The sequence below is a fragment of the Leishmania braziliensis genome, chromosome 26 (assembly GCF_000002845.2).
Source record: "Leishmania braziliensis MHOM/BR/75/M2904 complete genome, chromosome 26".
NCBI lineage: Eukaryota > Euglenozoa > Kinetoplastea > Trypanosomatida > Trypanosomatidae > Leishmania > Leishmania braziliensis.
In genome coordinates, this window is record NC_009318.2 from 747,469 (window position 1) to 767,346 (window position 19,878).

General features: G+C 60.3%; 4 protein-coding genes across 4 annotated transcripts; all 4 read left to right on the forward strand.

The window, feature by feature from the left end:
• Window positions 1–371: 371 nt before the first annotated feature.
• LBRM_26_2040 (conserved hypothetical protein) lies at window positions 372–12,971 on the forward strand (the record flags this gene model as incomplete). Its single annotated transcript, XM_001562384.2, has 1 exon — window positions 372–12,971. The coding sequence occupies one exon, from the start codon at window positions 372–374 to the stop codon at window positions 12,969–12,971; it is 12,600 nt and encodes a 4,199-aa protein (XP_001562434.2).
• A 632-nt stretch (window positions 12,972–13,603) lies between these two features.
• Window positions 13,604–14,380, forward strand: LBRM_26_2050 (conserved hypothetical protein; the record flags this gene model as incomplete). The annotated part of the gene is made up of 1 exon (XM_001562385.1): window positions 13,604–14,380. The coding sequence occupies one exon, from the start codon at window positions 13,604–13,606 to the stop codon at window positions 14,378–14,380; it is 777 nt and encodes a 258-aa protein (XP_001562435.1).
• Window positions 14,381–15,499: 1,119 nt separating this feature from the next.
• On the forward strand, window positions 15,500–15,841 carry LBRM_26_2060 (conserved hypothetical protein; the record flags this gene model as incomplete). The annotated part of the gene is made up of 1 exon (XM_001562386.1): window positions 15,500–15,841. One exon carries the CDS (start codon window positions 15,500–15,502, stop codon window positions 15,839–15,841), a length of 342 nt encoding a protein of 113 aa, XP_001562436.1.
• Window positions 15,842–17,020: 1,179 nt separating this feature from the next.
• Window positions 17,021–18,694, forward strand: LBRM_26_2070 (conserved hypothetical protein; the record flags this gene model as incomplete). The annotated part of the gene is made up of 1 exon (XM_001562387.1): window positions 17,021–18,694. The coding sequence occupies one exon, from the start codon at window positions 17,021–17,023 to the stop codon at window positions 18,692–18,694; it is 1,674 nt and encodes a 557-aa protein (XP_001562437.1).
• Between the last annotated feature and the right edge of the window lie 1,184 nt (window positions 18,695–19,878).

The window sequence follows — 19,878 nt, forward strand, 5'->3', positions numbered from 1 at the left end:
GATACAGGTGGTACGCACAAAAACTTCCCTCCCCCATCGTGAGGCACTCAGAAGCAGCGGCAGCAGTAAGATAAGCTGCGCATCATCTCTTCTCCTTTTCCTCGCTTCTTGTGCTTTTCGAATAGCGACACCGGTGCGGCGCTTTGTCGCCCTTCTCTTGTTTTGCCCACCCCACTATCTTGGTGTGCCGCTCTCTCTTCTCTCTACCGGAGCCTTCGGGTCGGTGCAGGTCTTCCCCTGAGTTCCTTCCTCCTCTCTCCTTTGCAGTCAGTGAGTAGCAGGGCGGCATCCACGGCTCACGTGCATTTCTCTTTCCCTTTTTTTCTTCAGCTGCATCACCAAAGAACACACACCCACGCCTAGAAAGTTCCATGGCTGCGCGGGCCGCGTCTTGGGAGAACTGTGTCAGCGTTCTTTCTCACCCCTCCGATGATGAGCAGAGTATTGTGGAATGCGAAGTCCTTGACGAGCGTGCCGAGCTCGCGGGGACAGTGAGGTACTCGCCTGCGCCAACCCGTCGCGGCGGGGCTACTGCAGGAGGCATCGACCGGGGCACTGCAGCGGTTCCGAGCGATGCTGTAGGGGATCCACACGGCGAGCCCTTCAGCAGCCGCCGTCTCTCCGGAGCCCAGCATCAATCATCTCGCGTTCACCAACCGCGGCTGTCGCCGCTTCCGCCTCCCCAGCACTTCAGACGCGGTGATGATTTCATGGGAGTCGGACGAGAAGTTGGCTTCAACGACAGTGTCGACGGCTTTCCATTATATGTGGACGATGACGGCGTCATGATGATGTCCAGGCACCGCCGGCGCGACCCATTTGCCTTTGTCTACGATGCTGTGGAGGAGGGCGACTTTGCCATGGTCGATGATCGCAGAAGCTCCTACCATGGAGACGACGGTATCGTGCTTGGCTCGTCTTCAGGCTCTTCAGATGGTGTACTTGTGTCCGGCAGCTCTTCCTACTCTTCTTCTCTATACGAGGAGCCCTTCCAACCCTCCCTGCAACATCGGAGTCGAGCATACAGATATGGGCTCTTGTACAGTGGCTACGCGGATGCAGCTGCCAGATTTGGGTACCCGACTCTTGCGGTGCACTACGGCGAGGGTACAGGCGCTCTGCTAGCGTACGACGGCGGCGCTCCCGTTCCCATCGACGCAGCACTGCCTAGCCATGGCCACGTCGCATCACGTCGTCGGCGCCTCGTAGGGGTTGGCTCCAGCGTGTACGCAAGGCCTAATGCAAAACGCCGTCGGTCCACACGCAAGAAGGGCAAGCGCCCACGACGTGGTAGCACTGGCAGCGGACGGCCTGGAAGGACGGACAGCAGGACAACGGGTAGCCCACACGCACCCGCTGGGCGCCACGGGAGCTACAGAGAGGGGCGCAACTGGGGTCACCCACCAACACGTCTGTCAGGCAGCGGTTCCCTTTCGGCCAGCACGAATCCGTTGCTGAACATCATCGGCGGAGTAAGTGTGGCGGCAACCACCAGCGCCACTGCGGCCGCAGGTATCCCTAGCGGCCTCAGCTCCCTTTTTTCTACCGGTGTCCCGATCAAGGTCGGGCACTCCGAGGCGGGGAAGGCGGTGCGGATGCGTGAGCACCTGCTAGCGCGCGAGGCGGAAATGAAGAAGCGATACGCGGAGCTTCGTCGCGGCACTGACAGGACCGTGAGGACTGGTGCTGCGGCAGACGTCACCCGAGGTCCGCGGCAGAAGGCAGTGGCAGCCACCCTGTATGGGGAGTTCTTCTCTCGGACAGGAGACGGCGCTGATAGTGCCGCCTACCATAGCGATGCAATCGCGGCACAGTCCACTCGCGGCACTCGGTCCTTCAGTCCGCTCTCGATGTCTCTGAAAGACTTGAAGCGATGCACGGGACTACACACGGGCAGGGAGGGAGGGGGGAAGGCCTTTGCGCTGGCGACGACACACTCCGGCCGCTCACGTGCTAAAGGTGGCGCCTCCTCACAATCACAGTTGGCGACGACGAAGGGCGTGTGTGTGCGGGCAGACCCAACCCCCGCCGCTGCTGCTGCCAGGGGGAGGGGTGGCGATGGCAAATTCGGCGTCGCCTGCAGCGACAGTGCGCCTGGAAGGCTGCATGACGCCGAATTTGCGGCAGGGACGGCGACACACCCCGAACAGCGTATGATGGCGGTGTGTGACCCCTACACGAGCTCTACCGTCGCCCTAGCTTACGCACCACTGGCAGAAGCGGCAGCGACGGCGGCAGTGCACACCTGCGCGGCTGGAATCCAGTTCTTTCGAGACCCGTCGGTGTCTCAGTCAGCCGCGGTAGCACTGCTGCCATCGAGTTCCTCGGCCTTGCCCGAGACCCCCTCTCAGCTTTTACCGACCACTTACGTGCTCGATGTTGGTAATCCGCCATTGGCACCTACGCTTCCAGGGGCTGCAGCCATCTCTGACGGGGGCTCGCTCCATGCGTCCTTCAGCGCTCTGTACCCGCCGTCCACACCACCCACGGCCATCACGGGATCTGCGGTGTATCTTCCTCCCTCATCCTTCCAGTCCTTCTCCACCCCTCACACGTCCACGGCAAAACAACTTCAGCCCTGGCAGCCCCCCTGCCGTGGATCTGTTGGCGAAGAGCCGTCTAAGTCACGCAGTCCGAGTCCGCTGATGATGGGCAGGCCTCCCTTCGTCACGTCGCTGTTGCCGCATCAGCTACGAAGTCGCGGCGGCGTGACGTCAATGGACCGGTTGGCGACGGAAGCGACGGATAGGGACCAACTGGAGCGGCGCTTGCCCACCACGACGGCTCTCTTTCGCGACTTCTCTCCTGGCTTGGCCGCACGTGGTGAGAACGCTGGCGCAGGTGCGCTGCCCACGGTGGCGGCAAGCGGAAGTGGTGGCACGACGTCGTTGGATGTGAGAGGCCCCTGCGGCTCAGGTCAGTCGATAGCGACGGCACTCAGCTTTGGCGACGACGCGCGCTCAAGACGGAGACTGCAAAGCGGTGCGGCCGGTGCTGCTGACGGGTACGGCACAGCGGCAGTGCCTGCAGTGGAAGTCGACGTTGAGGGAAGCGCTGACCTTTTGCCATGGTGTTGGCGCCGCGGTGCGTCTGCGTTTGGTATGGGGGTCGGGGAGGACGAAGGTGGTGATTTGATCGCCGCCACATCCCAGGAGGAGGGTGCACGCGGATGGCCTGGTGTATTGCCCGGCGTCGCCCACCTGCGCGGAACCGCCGGTGGGTACGCCGCTAATTGTCTCGCAGACGGTGCATTGTACAGCACCTCCGCCACCATGCCGTCCTCCTTCGCGTGGCCATACTCGGTGTCACCGCTGTTCGCCGCGCCGCTGCAGCTGCCTGTGTACCCGCCTTCTATCGCCCCTTACACGACACTGCCTCATCCTCCACACAACACGCGCTATCATGCCTGGACAGCCGAGGGTGTGTCGGCGACGTCGAACACCTCGTGCATGGTGCACGTCTTCACCGTCTCGAGGAAGATGCTGCACAGAGTGTACGAGTACGTTGCGTACATGTGTGTGGCGAAGCGATATGCAGAGCTGCAGCGGCGGTGCAGGAAACGTGAGGAGCACCTCATCAAAGAGTTGGCCGCTGGTAGGCTGACGCGTGGCGCCCAGCGGCGCCTACACTGCCCCCATTGTGGTGCAGTCGGGAAGGTGGTGAGAAAGCCTGCCTCGCCACGTGACGGTCAGGCGCTGCCATCGCACCCTTTTCTAGTCTCAACGCTGACCCAATCGCAGCCTCTGCGGCACAATGTAAAGCACCAACACAACCGTAACCCCTGCCACTCACGCTCGTCGCATCGTCCCTCGTTGGCGTCGACCACCACCACCAACACCACCACCACACCGCTGCTCTTTCTGCGCCGCAGTGCGTCGTCCGCGAGCTCCCCCTTGGAGTTGCCGCTCTCACAGCAGCAGCAGACAGAGAGTCTTGGGTGGTCGTTGAGGATGTTGCCATCGCCGAAGCAGACGTCTATGCCTCCGCAGCCGTCTCCACGCTTGGATTCTAGAATGGGTAGTGCGACCCAAGACAGCAGTCGCGTCGCAAGCGACGTCGGCACCGGCAGAATTGACGAGCGCCAAAGCGCGCCTCGCGCTTTGGTCATCGATGAGGTGAACGCCGTCTTAGAGGCTCCGCGAGTGTCTGCGGTGCCACATTCGTCCCCCGACACTCCGGATGTGAGGGCGGAGCGCGCACCGTTGACACGGAATGGGAGTAGCACATCTGGGTTGTTCCCTGCGCTTCTGCCCTCGGCTTGGTCCACCTCGCTTCCACCGCTGCGATTGCAACGGCAACAGGAGCTTCAAGAAGAGAATCGCTCGTCGCAGGAGTACCAATACATCCAGTCAATGTCGGTGTTTCAGCTATCGAGTGCTAGCGCGACGCAGTCGTCTTCCCCGATCCTGTCGCCACCGCCACTACTTCCCATTCTCCCTACGGTCACCACGGCATCACCCCCTCTTACAAGGCCGCACGCATCTCCGCGTGCCTCCAGCTCGCCCGGTGTGGAGCTGACAGGGATAACCAACAGCAGCGAAACTCACGTCGATGCACTTCTGAACTTTTCTGTCGGGAGCCGCAAGCACTCGCATCCTCTTCACATGAATTCACTGCCATATGAGCCAAGCGCGCAGACAATCTCTGATGGATACGCTGGCGCTTCCAGCAACGACTTGTGCGCACCGCAGCAGCGTACTCCGACCGCCAAATTGGCACGTGGTGCAGACGAGGCCGTCGCAGCCTCGTTGCCTCACAAGAGTGTTGAAGAGTGCAGCAGTGCCATTGATGAGGGTGCCGCCGTGCAACAGTCGTCTTCACGCGCGGCGCTCGCGAACAGTAACTGCAAGAACGACAGCCACAGTTTCCGCGTCGGCGATATTGACAGCAATGATGAAGACGAGCGACTGGAGCGGGCCGAGTCTATGGCGCGCCAAGCGTCAGAGCTGATGGCTTTGCAGCGACAGCTGTCTCCCGGCGAATTCTTCCCGGACACGCGTATGCCTCCACCGTCGCTGCTGCTGGGCACACCAACGACCGCCTCGCCGGACCGCTCCAAGCGAATGGCGGCATCCGCTGATTTGCCTGTGCTGAAGTGTGCGCCTCCTGCTGCGGCGAATGCGGCGAACGTCACCAGAGTCGCTATATCGGCGGCCTCCAACTCGCAAGTGAGAGGTATGGGCAGCAGCATGAGGAGCAACCCCAACATCAACAACATGAGCAGCGCCAGGTCGCTCTTAAGCCCGATGTTGAGGTCGGCCCTGACACCTGCGTTGTTGCCGCTGACACACTCACCATCGCCGCCGCAGGGCGAGAGAGGTGAAGAGGATGAGGGTAGCGTTGCTGCGATGCAGTGCTGGCGTGACATGGATTTTCCCGAAACTACACGAAACCGCCGTCGCAGTGATGATCCTTCTTACGTGTGCCTCGGCTGCCACCACGACGTGATACCAAAACTGTCGCTGCTGACGTCGATCGGAGACTATTGTTCATCGCGCCGCCATTCCCAGCTCGTTCATCATCACTCAGCTGCACGGCGCAGTCAGACCACTAACAACAGCTCTGGCAGCGGTGTGAGTGATGCCGACGTGGACCGCGTTGGAGCCGAGGAGACTGTGAGTGCTGACATCGGAGTCATAGCGTTCGACGACCTTCTTCAGGATGACGCGCTTGTGTATGCCTTGCACACCTCCTTGTGCAAGTCGCTCATGATGCCTTCAACGCGAGAGCCACCGTCGTTGCCAACGACGCCACACAAGAGACGTCAGAAAAGGCGCACAAGTACGTCACCAGCGCGTGCGGATCGGAATAGCTTCTTGCACCCCGTTTTAGCGGTCACATCCGCGCACCAAATCGGCGCATCTCCGACGTTGTCCCAGGAGACTAGAGCTGTAGCGGCAACCGTCGCTGAAAGTGAGGGGCACAGCGTCCCAGCAGAATCTGTGAGCACCCCTTCGTGTCACTCGTCGTGTGTGCTAAATCAGAGAAGCCCAGCGGCGATAAGAGGCGTCAGTGCAGTGTCTTCACAGAGCATCATCAGCGATATCGATGACGGCCAACGCGAACCAACCACGTTCCCGCTCTCTATTTCAGCTGCATCGTCGTCATTCAAGTCGCTCACGTTAGCGTCCTCGGAAATCTCGTCGGCAGCAGCGGGCGCGATGTCGTCCACACTGAAGGGCTGTACTGTCGTGGTTGCAGACAAGGAGGGCGTTAGCTGCTCGGCCGCTCCTTTACCTACTCGCCTCTTGCTCCCGTGTTGCGGGCTGACGGTGAGTGTGCTGCCGTACGTGGAGCCGCAAGTGCCCTCTGCGGAGGTACAAGGGCGACTCAGCGACAGCGGCAGCAAGCACCAAGGGCCGGCAGAAAGACACCTGCCCCGTATGAGTAATCCAAGCAGCAAAAATACCGGAAGTGCATACTTGCCACGACGGCGCTCTAGTACATCGGCGTCGCTTCCTCGGCCAGCGATTCCGCGCATGCGCGAGGACGCGGCGACACGCGGGCTGACGCCATCTGTAATGCTTTTAAGCAGCGCTGCCGCCTCTCATGACTGTCACAACAGCAACAACAGCAAGCAGCCCTACAGACTGCGTAACCCTCCCAGCACGCCACCGCGTCAGCGGCATCGCAGCTCGGAGAGCACAGTCGCAACAAAGCTTAGTTCCCCTTTGACAAGTTCACCCAATGGGCCAATGATGCACAGCGCAGTGGCGCCGATAGCGCTCATGATGAAGGGCACGTTCAGCAGTGAGAAGCACCGCATCCAAGTAAACCCACGCACCCCGCTGGACACCGTGAGCAAAAATCGTATCATGGCGCGAATTTTTCACCAAGACAGGCATAGCAGCAGGAGAAACACGGCCGCTGCCGCCGCTGTCATCGCGGGAGCGGCGTCTCGCTCCTACGCCGGAGTCACCCGCTTATCCAGGGCTGAGAAGCACAGTGACAAGGGCTCAGATTCTATTGCTGGCGCCGAGCGCCGGGGGCGAGCGACTGGGGTGAATAGCCGCAGTGGTGCTGCGGGTGCAGCAGGTGTGCCAATCGGTGCTCGGAGTTGTGATACGAAGCGACAGCGCTGGCCCCATCACCGTGTCCATTCCTACACACGAGCGCAAGCCCAGAAACAGGCGCATCTACTCTTGCCGCCCAGCCGTGTCCCCAAGCCACTCGGGGTCAATCTAGGCATCTATCGTGACCCCAGCCTTGTACTCGAGATTGAACTGGCGTACCCGCGGCTGCACCGCGGCAACGTGCGGGAGCTTCTTGCGGAGTGGAAGTACGCCTACCAACCTCACCCCGTTTTGGTGGAAGCTGTCATCCGCAACATTGTGTACGCTGTACTAGTGCAGTTGGCTGCCCTGCATGCTGTCGGTCGCACCCATGGGAGTGTCAAATCAACCAATGTTTTTCCGCTATGGCACGCCGTGGAAAGCATGCGAGAATCAGGGCTTATGATGCCGCCTCGACCCCAGCGGCACGAGGCGTCCCCGCCGCCGCTCGTGGTGGCACACGAGAAGTGTGAACCGAGGCCGCTGCAGGAGGAGGGGCGAAAGGCAGAGGCGGTGATGAAACATGAGGAAAAAGGTGAGCGCCGGAGAAGCGTCTCCGCTGCTGAAGGCGAGGGCGTTTGCGAGCCGGGTGGCGCACCGGCTGCAGAGCCACACACGGACAGTCAAGCTGCCCTTGCGCTACAGGAATATGCCACCGAAGAGCTCACCTCGGCCGTGGTCAATGCAGCGGTCGGTGTGACTCTTAACTCACCCGCCAAGAGTCGCTCCCTCTCCAACCAGCGACGACGCCGGGGCCCACATACCGCAGCAGCGCATCCTCGACTCCATCAACAGACGCGCCTTCGCGACCAGAAAACGCAAAGCTCAAACAAGGCTGTTCGCAGCACTGGCACGGTTCCTGGTGTACCGAGTGTGGCAAAGTGTTCTTCGCCAGCAGCGCTATCCAGAACGTCTTTGACTGCCACTGTAAGCACGTCGTCTACGGGACGGGCGACCGCCATACCTGGTCACTGCCGCAGAAGTGCCAGTGGCGGCGCCGGCTCTGACAACAAGCAGGTTGTCGCTAGCACTAATCCACGCATGCCCGGGGGTCAATCGCACCCGTCTTCCAGGCTGTCGTCCCCCTCCACTGCCTTCTCCTCAGCCCCCATGCTGCTTCCAGCGCCGACATCAGTACGCAGCTCGCCGGCGCCGCTTTCGACCGTCGACGCTCTTCAGTCCTATCACGCGGACATCACGAGCAGGAGAGCGGGCACGTTCTCGCCTGCAAGAGGTACGATCTCAAACAGCAGACGCCTGCGCCGCTGCGAAGGGGTCGCATCGCAGCCGAGGCGCGGAAGCATCGGGATCAATGTCGGCGGCAGAGATGGCGTGTGTGACCCCAACAGTGATGCCGAGGAGGAGGACGATAGTAGCCTTGTGCCCCTAGTCGCTGAGGTGCTGGCGGCGCCATCTACTGTGCTGCGCGTCTCAGCATCGAAGGAGGTCGTTGCGACTGCTGAGCTTGGCACTGACAAGTCGCAGACACGGCTGCAGAACAGCTCGTCGGGGACACCGGGGATGCACTTGACGTCATCCTATTCTTCCTGTGCAACTCTGCCGCGGCACCGTGACCATCACCACGGTCACCATCGGCGCCTCCAGAGGCGCGGTTCGTGGTCAGCGGAAGTGGAGGATCCGGAAGAGTGGCTTGCGTCTGCCGCGCCGCCGCGCTACGTGCGTGGGGTGGAGCTTCGGCCTCCAGCGACTGTGTGGTTTCCTCGAGTTGCCTTGGACAAAGTTCCTGTTGCAAGCGAGAAGCCGAGTGTTGACCATGGTGTACTGCCGCCAGCGAACAGTGCTATGGTGTTGGAGAACGTATCCGATGTCGCGGCACAGCCTGTGCTAACTCGAGGTCCGGTGGGGGCTGTGCCGCAACCGCAACTTGACAGTGTTGGCAGAGCGGAGGTGAGCACTTCGGAGATTGAAACTTCTGACGGGACGAGGCATCGGGGCAGTTCCGCGGGCCCTTCGATGGCCTCGTCGTCTGCGCTGCATGGCGCCCTGGGCGGCGCTGGGCAGGACGCGCCAGATCCGCTCCACTGGTCGCGTCAGGTGCTGCTGGTTGACAATGTTGGTGCTGCCGTTGCAGCCGCGTTACGCACCGCCATGACCTGCGTACTCATGCAGCATCCACCGCTCCGACACTCATCGTCGCAGCCGTCATCTCCTGCCTTTCTCACATCAACGCTGAAGACGCCAATATCACGATCAGACAAAGCGCGTCACGCTGCCACCGCCGTCGCTGATCACGCCACTGTCGATACTGAGATGCAGGGCATTCACCCCCCCACCTCGTTGAGGTCGACTGCGGCAGCAGCATCAACGAGACGCAAGAGCAGTGCAGCGGCTGGACCGACGCTCAACGTGCATGTTCCTGATGTGGTGCGCAGTCCCCCCCCTCTGCCGCCCAACCTCTTTTCCATCCAAGAGTCGGAGTACGTGCCGGCACCCGAGCTAATTCGCTGGTCTGCCGATGAAGCCTTCACGCTACGGCGACCATGGCGTCAGCAGCCCGGCGATGCAGCTGCAGCGACAGCGGAGGCCGATGGCGAGGGGGGTGCAGGGGAATGCTCTGGTTTTCCGCGAAGCTCCACGACGGCCGGTGTTGACGCATGGGCGGAGAGTGCTGCCCGGGTGCGCGATGTCTTGGCACCGCTAGAGGCGACTGCGCCACCCATGACAACGCTGCGCAACACCCTCGACCCATACCCTGCCCTCAGCACAGCGGTCGACATATGGGGGTTAGGGATGATGGCACTGGAGCTTGCTGATGGCCCGCCGCCGATGTCGTGGCTGAAACAGCGCGAGCCGGCGCCGACCTTGCGTACCTATCCATGGTCGTCTTACTTTCACGCGTTTGTGTCGCTGTGCCTGCAGCGCGCGCCAGAGCAGCGCAGCACAGCGGTAGAGCTGCTGCAGCACCCATGGTTTGGCGTGGCCCTGGTCCCGCAAGCTTCCTCGCTGTCGCCTCCAACGACCATTCAAAGCAGCGGCGGTGTGTGGTATCGAGGCACGGTTGGCAGCGATGCTGCTGGCGTGCCGGTCGAGGCGCGGAACTTAGTGGCAGTTCGTCAGAGCGGCAAGGCAGGGGGACCCGCGCCGGTGAGCTCTCTGCCGTTTCCGCTGTTGTCAGTACGTCCGCCAGGTGTCATGGGCGTCGACTGCTTGACAGCGGAGGAAAAGGCAGAGTGGGAGAACTACGACTACACACTGCTCTATGCGTCTGGTGCACAGTCAATGCGCCCGCTCACAACGACCGCTGCTGCGGCCTCTGCCGCTGTTGCCAGCACTGCAGAGGACCACCACCAGAAGGGCAGCTCCGGCATGCGGTTAGAAAGCTCATCGAGATATGAACCGCAGGGAGTCACCACGTGTGTATCTTCGGTTTCGGCGAGGGAGCGCAACAACCGGGCAACGGGCGCTGTAGATTCCATGAGCGTCGGTGAACCGCCACCATCACTGGGGCTGGGTGGGCGTAGAATGGACGCGCCTTCCCAGTCGCCCGCTGTAGCCGCGGCTGCCGTCGCGCTGCCATCGCAATCTTCCGCTCTCACCGTTCCCAGCGCTGGTGGCGGGACCGCTGTCACGTTACCATCGGCCGCCGCCGCCTCCTCCTCCAGTACTGCCAAGGACTCCGCAAACGATGAGCTTATGACAGCAATGTGCGCGGTCGATCTCGCACAGAACTTTGCAGAACTCATCACCCAGCAGTGGGTACAGCAACAGCAGCAGCTCATCCCTCCGTTAGCCACATCGACTGGCGCGTACGGTGACGCAGGGAGGGAGAGGCAGGCGCTGTTACCCTTTCAACGTAGCTTCTTCACTGCTGCCGCAGCGTCAGCATCTCTAGACGGTGCCAGTACGCTCCCCCTTTCTCTCATTTCTCCTCGGCCCATCACTACCCGCGCCGTGGCAGCAGCCTACGGCGTACTTTCTCCCCGGTCTTCGCAGTCGGCAGCCGCCCAAGGTGCGGTGTTGCCGCAGCACCAGCAGCCGTCGGAGTGGTTGTTCTCACAGATCATCCGTGACGAGAAAGTGCCGTTGATGTGGGGAGGGCACAGCAAGGCGTTCAGCAACAACGCCTTGCTGTGTGGCCAAACGGAGGTGGCCCCTGCCATATCCCCGCATGGCGCACCGTCGCCGTTGCCGTTGCTACTGCCGAACTCCGGCGGTGGAGGGGTTGTGCAAGTCCTGCCGACTCACCTGCCTGCGCTCGATGTCCCGCTGCATGACGCGCGCGGTGACACGATGTTGACGGCGGCACATGCGTTGGTATCTCCGTGGACCGAAAGGATGATGAGCGAATGGGGCGGTACGATAGAGATCCAGTCACCGCTGCAGTCGGCACTGTCTTCAGCAACGCACGGTGCCTCGGCGCCGTGGTTTCAGCTAAGCGCAGGCGTTACAGCCGGGGGCTCGACGCCGCTCATGTATCCCGCCCTTCAGGTCCTGCCGGGCGGGGATGGCAGTGCCAGTGGTAGTGGAGGCGGCTGCCCGACCCTGTACTGGGACCGTGGCGTCCTTGATGCCAGCAGTAGTACGAGCAGTGTCCGTAGCGGCGATGACTGGGATCGTGGCGGCAGCTCACCACATCACGGTCGCCACGCGCGAGCTACTTTTGATAGCTCGCGCCAAAGCAGTAGCTCTAGCAGCCCATGGAGTGACAGCACTTCCAGCGGCACGCCGCGAGGCGCGCTCTGTGGTAGTCACAGCCACATTAGTAAAGGCAGCTGTTCTGACGTGCACGGGCTCAAGGTGAGTGGCGAGGTGCCGGAACTGACGCGGACACCGGCGCCCCACCTCAACGGCACCTTCAGCACGGCGGCCACGCTTCTCACCGACGACGCGACAGGTCGCGGTGTCTTCAAGCTGGGCACACCCAAGCAGCGCGGTGGCGGTGACCGAAACATGGTGTTCTGTGACCCCACTACAGGCGGCGGCGCGGCTGCCGTGAAGGAAGGCGTATCCTTCTCTTCGTCTTACGCAGCTGCGCCGAAGCTGCTGCCGCGAAGCGGCAACGAAGACTGCTCTCGGCATGAGCAACAAGGTGGTTCCACTAGCGGAGGCGGTGATGGAGATTATGGTGCAGTACCACGACTGCCCTCCTCCTTTCGTCCAACGCGCCACCTGCTCACTGGCACCATCGCCACCGCTCTAGCACGCTTGTCAATGATGGCGTACCTTTCATCCGACACTGAAGAGCAGTGGAGTGAGACAAGTACCAGCACCGCTACTGACAGCAGCAGCGATGAAGACAGCACCATCTACAGCGACGGGTCCGGCTCTTGTGTCTTGTCTTCGATGTGGGGTGTGTCGGCGTGTCAGTCAACTCCGCTTGAGTCGGATGATAGGGCTGCTTGCATGCAAGGTGGTGGTGACAGCAGTGACGTCACCAACCATGAGGAGCTGGATGAGGACGATGATGGGCAGTCGATGAGCGCGGAGGTGCGCTGCGACGAGCTCCTTCGCTGCTTATCGGTGCTGCAACGGAGCTGCCCGGCAGCGATAAGTCTCTGGTGCGTCCGTGTACTGCAACAGGCGATGCGGCACCCCCAGACGGCCGCGGCCGCGGTGCGCGTCCTGGAGCGAATCGAGAGCGTTCCGCCTGCCGAGCGGTCGAGGAATCTTGGCTGGCTCAAGCAGCCAGATTCCTCGCTTTCACCGCCGACGCCGCTGTTGATCTTACCTGATCCTCTAGGTGCAAACGACACGCAACGCGGCGGGAGAGCAGCAGCCCCAACAGGCGCCGGCCGCTCCTCCCTGTCTGCGGTAGCGGCTGCCGTTGGTGTGTCGCCTCACGCCTCTCGCGGTTCCCTGCCTCCCCCGGCGCTAGACGCGAGCCCCAGCAACTTCCAGAATTACGAGATGGCGAAGTGGATGTATGCAGTGCATCAAGCGCTCCCCCGGTGCACGTGACCTCATGGAGGGAGGTAGGTGAGACACGGACACGAGCACGCAGGCACTAGAAGACACGCACACTTAATGCCAAGGCACGCTGTGCTTCTTCTTCACCTCTTGTTGTTTTCTTTGCTTTTCTCCAACTCTACGCACGCGCAGTCCCACCTCCCCCCCCCCCCCCCTGCATAAGGGGGGGGGGGCACGAACGATGACCTTGTCATCATCCTCATCACGCACCGCCACGAATACCGGCATGAACCACAAATGCATGAAACACGCAGTCGTAGACGCAGAGGTCGACTTTGGCTTCACGCAGCAAGGGGCACCCCAACCTAGAAATGTTGTTGTGCAGCCCATTGCTCGAAAATGAGCCGTCGCGTCGTGCGCGCGCTGCCTCGCCACCCCCTTCTCCCCTCATTTTACACTCTCTCTTAACAACGAGCCGTGCAATGGACACATGCCTTGTCTTTGCTGCCACTCTCGTCCTCTCTCCTCCCCCCTTTTTGTGTTTTTCTTTTCGTTCCCCATCTCGTCCACCATTTCCACACATACACACACCGGCACACTGACCAACACTCGTGGCTTCTTCGAGTTTCTTGAAGCGACTGCACGTAGCGCAACGAACCTTCTCAGCGACATTTCTCTCCCCCATGCCCCCCTTGGCCTCCCTCTCTAAGGACTCGTCTCCGCCGTCGCCGCTGCCACCTACAGCAGCGGCGAAGCACAGTACGAATGCGGCGGGCAAGGCCAAACCCCTCCCGATGCTGACGTCGCGCACCGACCCCGTCATCTACCACGGCTCTATCCTTTTAAGTAATCTTCCGGTGAACTACAAGAAGGTGTACAACCACACTGTACGCCGCTTCTTCACACCAGCACAGCATCAGCATATGCAGGACGTGCGGCTGGTTGAGGAGATTGGCAACGCAACACTCTGTGTAGAGGTGGACAGCAGAGCTACCGCGAAGCTCTTCTTCCGACAGCTGCAGAACCGAAGGGTGTACGGCAGGCGCTGGAAGGTGCAGTATGTCCCTACATCGGCGACGGAGTGTAGCTCCGAAGCGTGCCTGGTGGATTGCTTCCTGGTACCACCCGCCTCGAAAAATCTGGCAGAGCGTGCGCTGAGCGGCATTCCTGGATTTCTTTCCTTCATCGACACACTGGATGAATCGCTGCCAACGACTGCAGTAGCGGCCGCGTCGGAGGCATCGCCCATCCAAGACGCCGGCAATGACAGCGACGCTGATGGCAGCGAGGACGGCGAGGCGGATCCTTACCAAGGCCAGCTGTGTCACAGGCTTCTTGCCTCGTTCGCAGACGAGGGTAGTGCGCTGCATGCACGTGCCGTACTGTCAGGGCGCCTAGTAGGGACGTCTGGCGTGCGCATGTTCCTCGAGCGCCGTTGTGTCAGTGGTGCGACTCAGTAGTAAAAGAGAATGGGAGAGAGGGGGCAGGTGACTCTCTGTGTATTGCAGCGGCAGGTACGAGGGAGTCGAATAGGAGAGAAACTACAAGATATAAAACGGTGCTGGAGCTGAAGAAGAAAATACGGAGTACACATGAGGACTTGGAGGCAGAGTTCCTCTCATCGTCATCTCTTCATCGCCATACCACCCCGCCCCAACCTTTCTCGCTAGCTCTCCCCTTGTGTCTTCTGCTCGCAGTACCATGGTACCGTTAACTCGTACTTGGTAGGCATATGAGGGAGGTGCTGTGCCAGACCTCTTAAGAGCGAGTAGAGCCCGTGATGGTTGCAGTTGACTGCCACTACCTCTCACTCTCTGCGTCTGCCCTGACTTCACTTCACTTCTTCTTTTTCCTTTGCAGGCGTGTGCGTAACGATGGGGGAGCGCGTGCCCGCCGATGTGCTGCTGTGCTGCCTGTACGACGCTTAAGGAGGTTAACTCCACCCACGTGGGTGATTGATAACGGCAAAAAAAAAAGAGGGGAGGAGGAGGGACGACATGGAAATCCGCACGCGTTCTCCTGTTGTGGCGGCGGCGATGTCTGCGTGCGTGCGTGCGTGCGCGGGGGGGGGTGCTGCGTGCTCTTCCCCGCTCTCTGCCTCATTTTCCCTTTTTTGTAGTGGGCCCTGCATGCGTGGGTGGTCGGGCAGCGGTGCTCCTCTCTGCACAGAGATGGGGTAATGGCAGTGCGATGTGTCTGCTCGTCGTTTTCGCGTGCTTAAGTGAGGAGTCTTTCTCATTTTTTTTGTCATTGCTCGCAAACTAGGGCTTTTCAAATGCGAAAGAGCTCTCTGCACCACGCCCACACGGCTTGAGCGTACCGTCTCTATGTCCACACGTGGTCACGCGGAGACACTGTTCGTTTTTCCCTCCCACCCACACATTGTTTGCTTGCTCTCGTTGCATCGACTTTGCTCGTCCCCTTCATTCTCCCTCTTTCTTTTTCCTTTTCCGGCCCCACCTCCCTGTCTCCACCTGAATCAGGTACCTCCCTCCACCTTGCACCTGAGGGACCCACAACCGCCTTCAAGCAGCGCGTACGCACACCCACTGCGTAGTGCTTGTACACGTCGCGTTGACATGTCGCGCAACACAAGGGAGTTTAACAAGCAGGCCGATCGGTTTGCGGAGGAGTACAAGGAGCAGCGTATCGCCTTGGAGCAGTGCTTGCAGTCCCGGATCAACGATGACATCAACTTTGTGTGTCAGCGGCAGAAGTCGGCCTACCTCGAAGGCATCGCCAAACTCTTCTGCAAGAAGGAGTACGACGCTGGCGTGATATGCCAGAAGAAGGCAGGCGACAAGTGGGCCTCGGACTGCTTCAAGGAGAACGTGGCGTTTGGTCAGTGCACCGACCGCGTCCTGAAGCAGCTGTACGTGTACAACCTGGAGCACCACAAGAAGAACCCCAGCTCCAACTGACGCCCTCGCAGAGCCGAGAAGGATGGAGACTGAAGGAGAAGACACAGTAGGCGTGGCAGCTCTTTGCTCTTCTCGTTGTCTCCACATCCCTCCGGTTTTTTTTTTTCCGTTCGTGCCCACACCAAAGCTGATGCAAGATGAAGCAGCAGCGCACTCCGCATCACCCCAAAGCGGAAATAACACCCTCCTCCCTTCACCCATTGAGAGAGGGTGGAAGGCGAGCTTCTCTCATGCACTTCGGCAGAGTCCATTCAAGGAGAGCACGCCGCCTGACTCTCTCTCTCTCTGTGTGCGTATGTACCCATCCAGATTCCACCTCTCTCTCTTTAGCTGGTTCTCGTGTGCTCTTTCTCCATTGCCAATTCCTCGCTGAAAGTGCGCTCTTATCTAGCCAGCAGCGCTTTATGGGAGTATGCTGATCCATTGGGCTGCTGTCCTCCACCCTGGAGTTACAGCTTAGGTCGGTAGGTCAGAGAGTGTTGTGAGTCTGTTTTCACCCCTTCCCTCACGTCTCTCACTCTCTCTTGCTCTTTCTGCATATGAGAGGGGGACGTGAGCAGCTTAGTTGCGCCATGGCGTCAGCTGGGCTTTTTCATCACAGGCGCTGATTCGAGCCCTATGCGGCTTCAAAGAGGGAGGGAAACCACGATCGTTTCACTCGCGGTCAACGCCGAGGCCCCGCTTCCCGCCTCTCTTCATCTTGTTGTGCCAAAGGATTGGGTAAAGTCGTTGAAAGACGTTACCCTGGAAAGGATACTTTGACGAAAAGTGACTTCGGTGCTGCTCGAGCACAACGGTCTCTCTGAAAGGAAGACGTGGGCGAGGCGCTTTGCGTGTCTGGTGATCGCACCCCATCAGCAGCGCGAAGAGAGCCCTGTCCGTGTTTTGTGCTCACTCTTCTGTCGATGAACTCTGTCGCTCTACCTTTCCCCCCTTTTCGAGTCAATTATGTTGCTCGTCAGCTTGCCTCTGTGCAGGTTGGCACCCGCCCTCACTCTCCTTCTTTTCACACTTCTCCACCCCCCCCCCCCCTTCCTCTTCTCTATGGCCTCTTCATGACCACCCACGCGCTGGCTATGCGAGCACCTACGCTGACACTGACACAAACGTAGGACACGAGTGGGTGATGCTTGAGGTGTCTTACTTATTTTTTCAAACGTGCGCGCGAAACCCAGCATAATGGAAAATTCGGTGAGCGGGTCGCGGGAATTACTGCCGCCACCGGCAGCGGCAATAGCGGAGGGAGATGTGAGTGCTAGCCTGTACCTGACAGCGCAGCGGTGGCGTTCGTACCTCCTTGAGCACTCAGTGGCGTTCCGTCGACTGCAGGAGGAGCGCGAGCGGGGATGGAGGTCGGCGGCATTGGATGAGTGGTACGCGCGACGGCTGGCAAACACGACTCCTTCATCCGCCACTGGTGCCACCATCGCTAGCCCTTCTCGACCCGCATTCGAACTGGCAGTGAAACATGGGACTCAAGTAGGCAATGGCACCACAGCGTTTGTGAATGCAGACGTTGCCGCTCTTGCCAAACGCTATCAGCAGCATGCGCGGCGCATCATGCAACACGCCGCAGGCACCTTCTTTACGGCTCTCCCAAGGGTGAGTTCGCTTGGCAGCAGCAACGCTGCGGTGAACCCTGCACCGTCTGCGCCGCTTTTTTTGGACCTCGGCTGTGCCCCAGGCGGTGTGTCAAAGTACCTCGTGGAGGACTTAGGGTGGCGCGGTGTTGGGGTGACGCTGGCGAGCGCAGACGGCGGCATAGACATGGACCCTCTTCTTTTGCAGGAGTGCGCTCGCAGTGACGCGTCGTTTGTACTGCTCGACGGGGACGTCACGCAGCCGCCGAGCACATGGAGTCGTTCGGCGGCGTACGCACATGTGGAAGGTGAGAGTTATGCGACAAACGTGTCTGCCCCATCATCGTCAAGCGCGTCTTCGACTGTCTGCGAAGCGGATGCTCTACTGCTTTCTGTATTGTTGTTCAAGTCGCACTCCTCATCGGAGCCGCGCTTTCACTTCGTTAACGGCGGTGCTGTGCTCGATCATGGTCAACGGCAACGGTGGGATAGGGCGGAAGAGGCGGCCCTGGGATCCGCCCTTATGCCAAGCTGTGGCGTGAGTGCGCGCGGTGGAGTCAATTGCGAAGATGCATCGCCTGCTACCTCTTTGCCATCTACCTGTGCGGAGACTGCAGCGCCCATTTTGCCGTGGTTCAGCCTCCTCGTGCCGCAGCTGAGAACGGCGCTGACGTACGTTGCTACAGGCGGTGCACTGATGCTGGTTCATGGTGCCCCGCACTGCGCGAGCCTCTTCATTCTGATGCGGTGTATGGAGGAGGTCGTCGACGTAGCTCCCGCTACGTCCTCGTCGGCGGGCCGTGGCAGCGTGCACGTGCTGGAGACAATGCACCTTGCAAAGGCACCTATCTATGTGCTGTGGACAGGTGTTCGACCACCGCGCAATGGCCAGACTGATTCAGTCGAAGTTCGGGAGATACCGGATGCGCAGACGTGCCTACTCGAGGCGCTCAGCACGACATCGCCGCGCGTCTTTCCGCTCTGTAGTACATCGTCGCCGCCATCTACTACCTCCCCCGGCTACAGTCGTTCACTACTACACGAGAAGCAGCGCCTTTGGCTAGGTGAGTCAGACGAGGGGTTCAAGCTAGCTGTCGATGGCTTCCAGCGGTACGGCCATCTTGTCGAGGCTGTCTGGGAGCGGATGGAGGCGTTTCTCCGACAGCGCCGTGAGCGAGCAGAGCGTGAGGTGCACGGTGGTGGCGGAGGTGCTCTCCATGGCTGGAGGGCGGCGTCCACGGCGGGCTTGAAGCGCATGCGGAGTGACGGCTGAGAGGCTTCAAGCTCTGTGCGTTGGCCCCCCCCCCGAAAACGCCGGTACGGGCTGTGAAAAGCTGCAGATGTACTCCTGTATGTGCGCTTATGCATTGCTGATTGCTTTCAGCCTCACCTCAGCGCCCAACATGCTACTTTATTCAGTTGGGTGGGGCTTTACATGGGCACAGCGAAATATCTGCACCTGGCCTAACATGCATATCCATCTTTGTCTGCGCTGATCCCCACTCCTGCTTGTCTTTCCTGCATCCGGCCTTCTCTTCATGTCCACTGCAGCCGCTTTCGTTTTCACCGCCGGTACAACACCGTAGCTGTGCAACTGAGCCTCCCCACCCTGCGTCGAGTAACGCGTGGTGAATCACAAAGCTAAAATTGGCGCCTTCTCACCTTGAAACTCGCTCACGCCAACCTGTGTGCTGCGCACTCTGAACGTGTGAGACTTTCGCTTGTGCCTCTACCTCTACACTGCAGCGTGTCTTGCCGTCATGGAGCGAAGGCGCTCGCGTGCGTATTCACGGATGTTCGTGCGCACTCGTGCGCGTGCTCGCCCACGGCCCACTTCCTTCTGTGGGCCTACTTTCGCTGTTCTACTCACTCCCCTTGGCCTTCCCCGCTTCTTCCTCTACTGCCTCTTCCCCCCTTTTCTTCCTTCAGCCGTCACCTCCGACTCTCCACCTGCCACGCTCTTGAACGGTGTCTGTGTACAGCTCGGAACACCGTCAGTTCATATTGCGCGCGCGTATGTGTAGGTGAGAGGTTACACGAGTTGTTCTTTGTTTGTTTCCTTTGGCGGGTGGTGGCCGTGTGCGTGCATGTTTGGGCGCGTACAGCCACGCTATCAACGTGAAGTTGTGGGGGTGGAGTGTGTACATCTTCGTCTTCCTCATGCGTTCATCTCGCTTGTTGTTGTGTGTGCCAAATTTCCGTGACTCGCGCGCTCTCTTTTGCTCGGTTTCTTTTCCCTTTTCCTTTCCTGTGCCGTTCCTCTTCCATCTCCCCCCCCCCCTTCACCAAAACAAGATTACACTGTGCTTGCGGCTGTGCCGGACATACATCGTTGCCCACACAACAGCCTCTTTTCGTTTGGTAGTTTCCTCCCACTCCCTTCCCCTCCCTCCCTCCCTCCCCCGCTCCTCACTTACTTCCCATTACAGTTGTACACCCCTCCCCCCCCCCACCGGA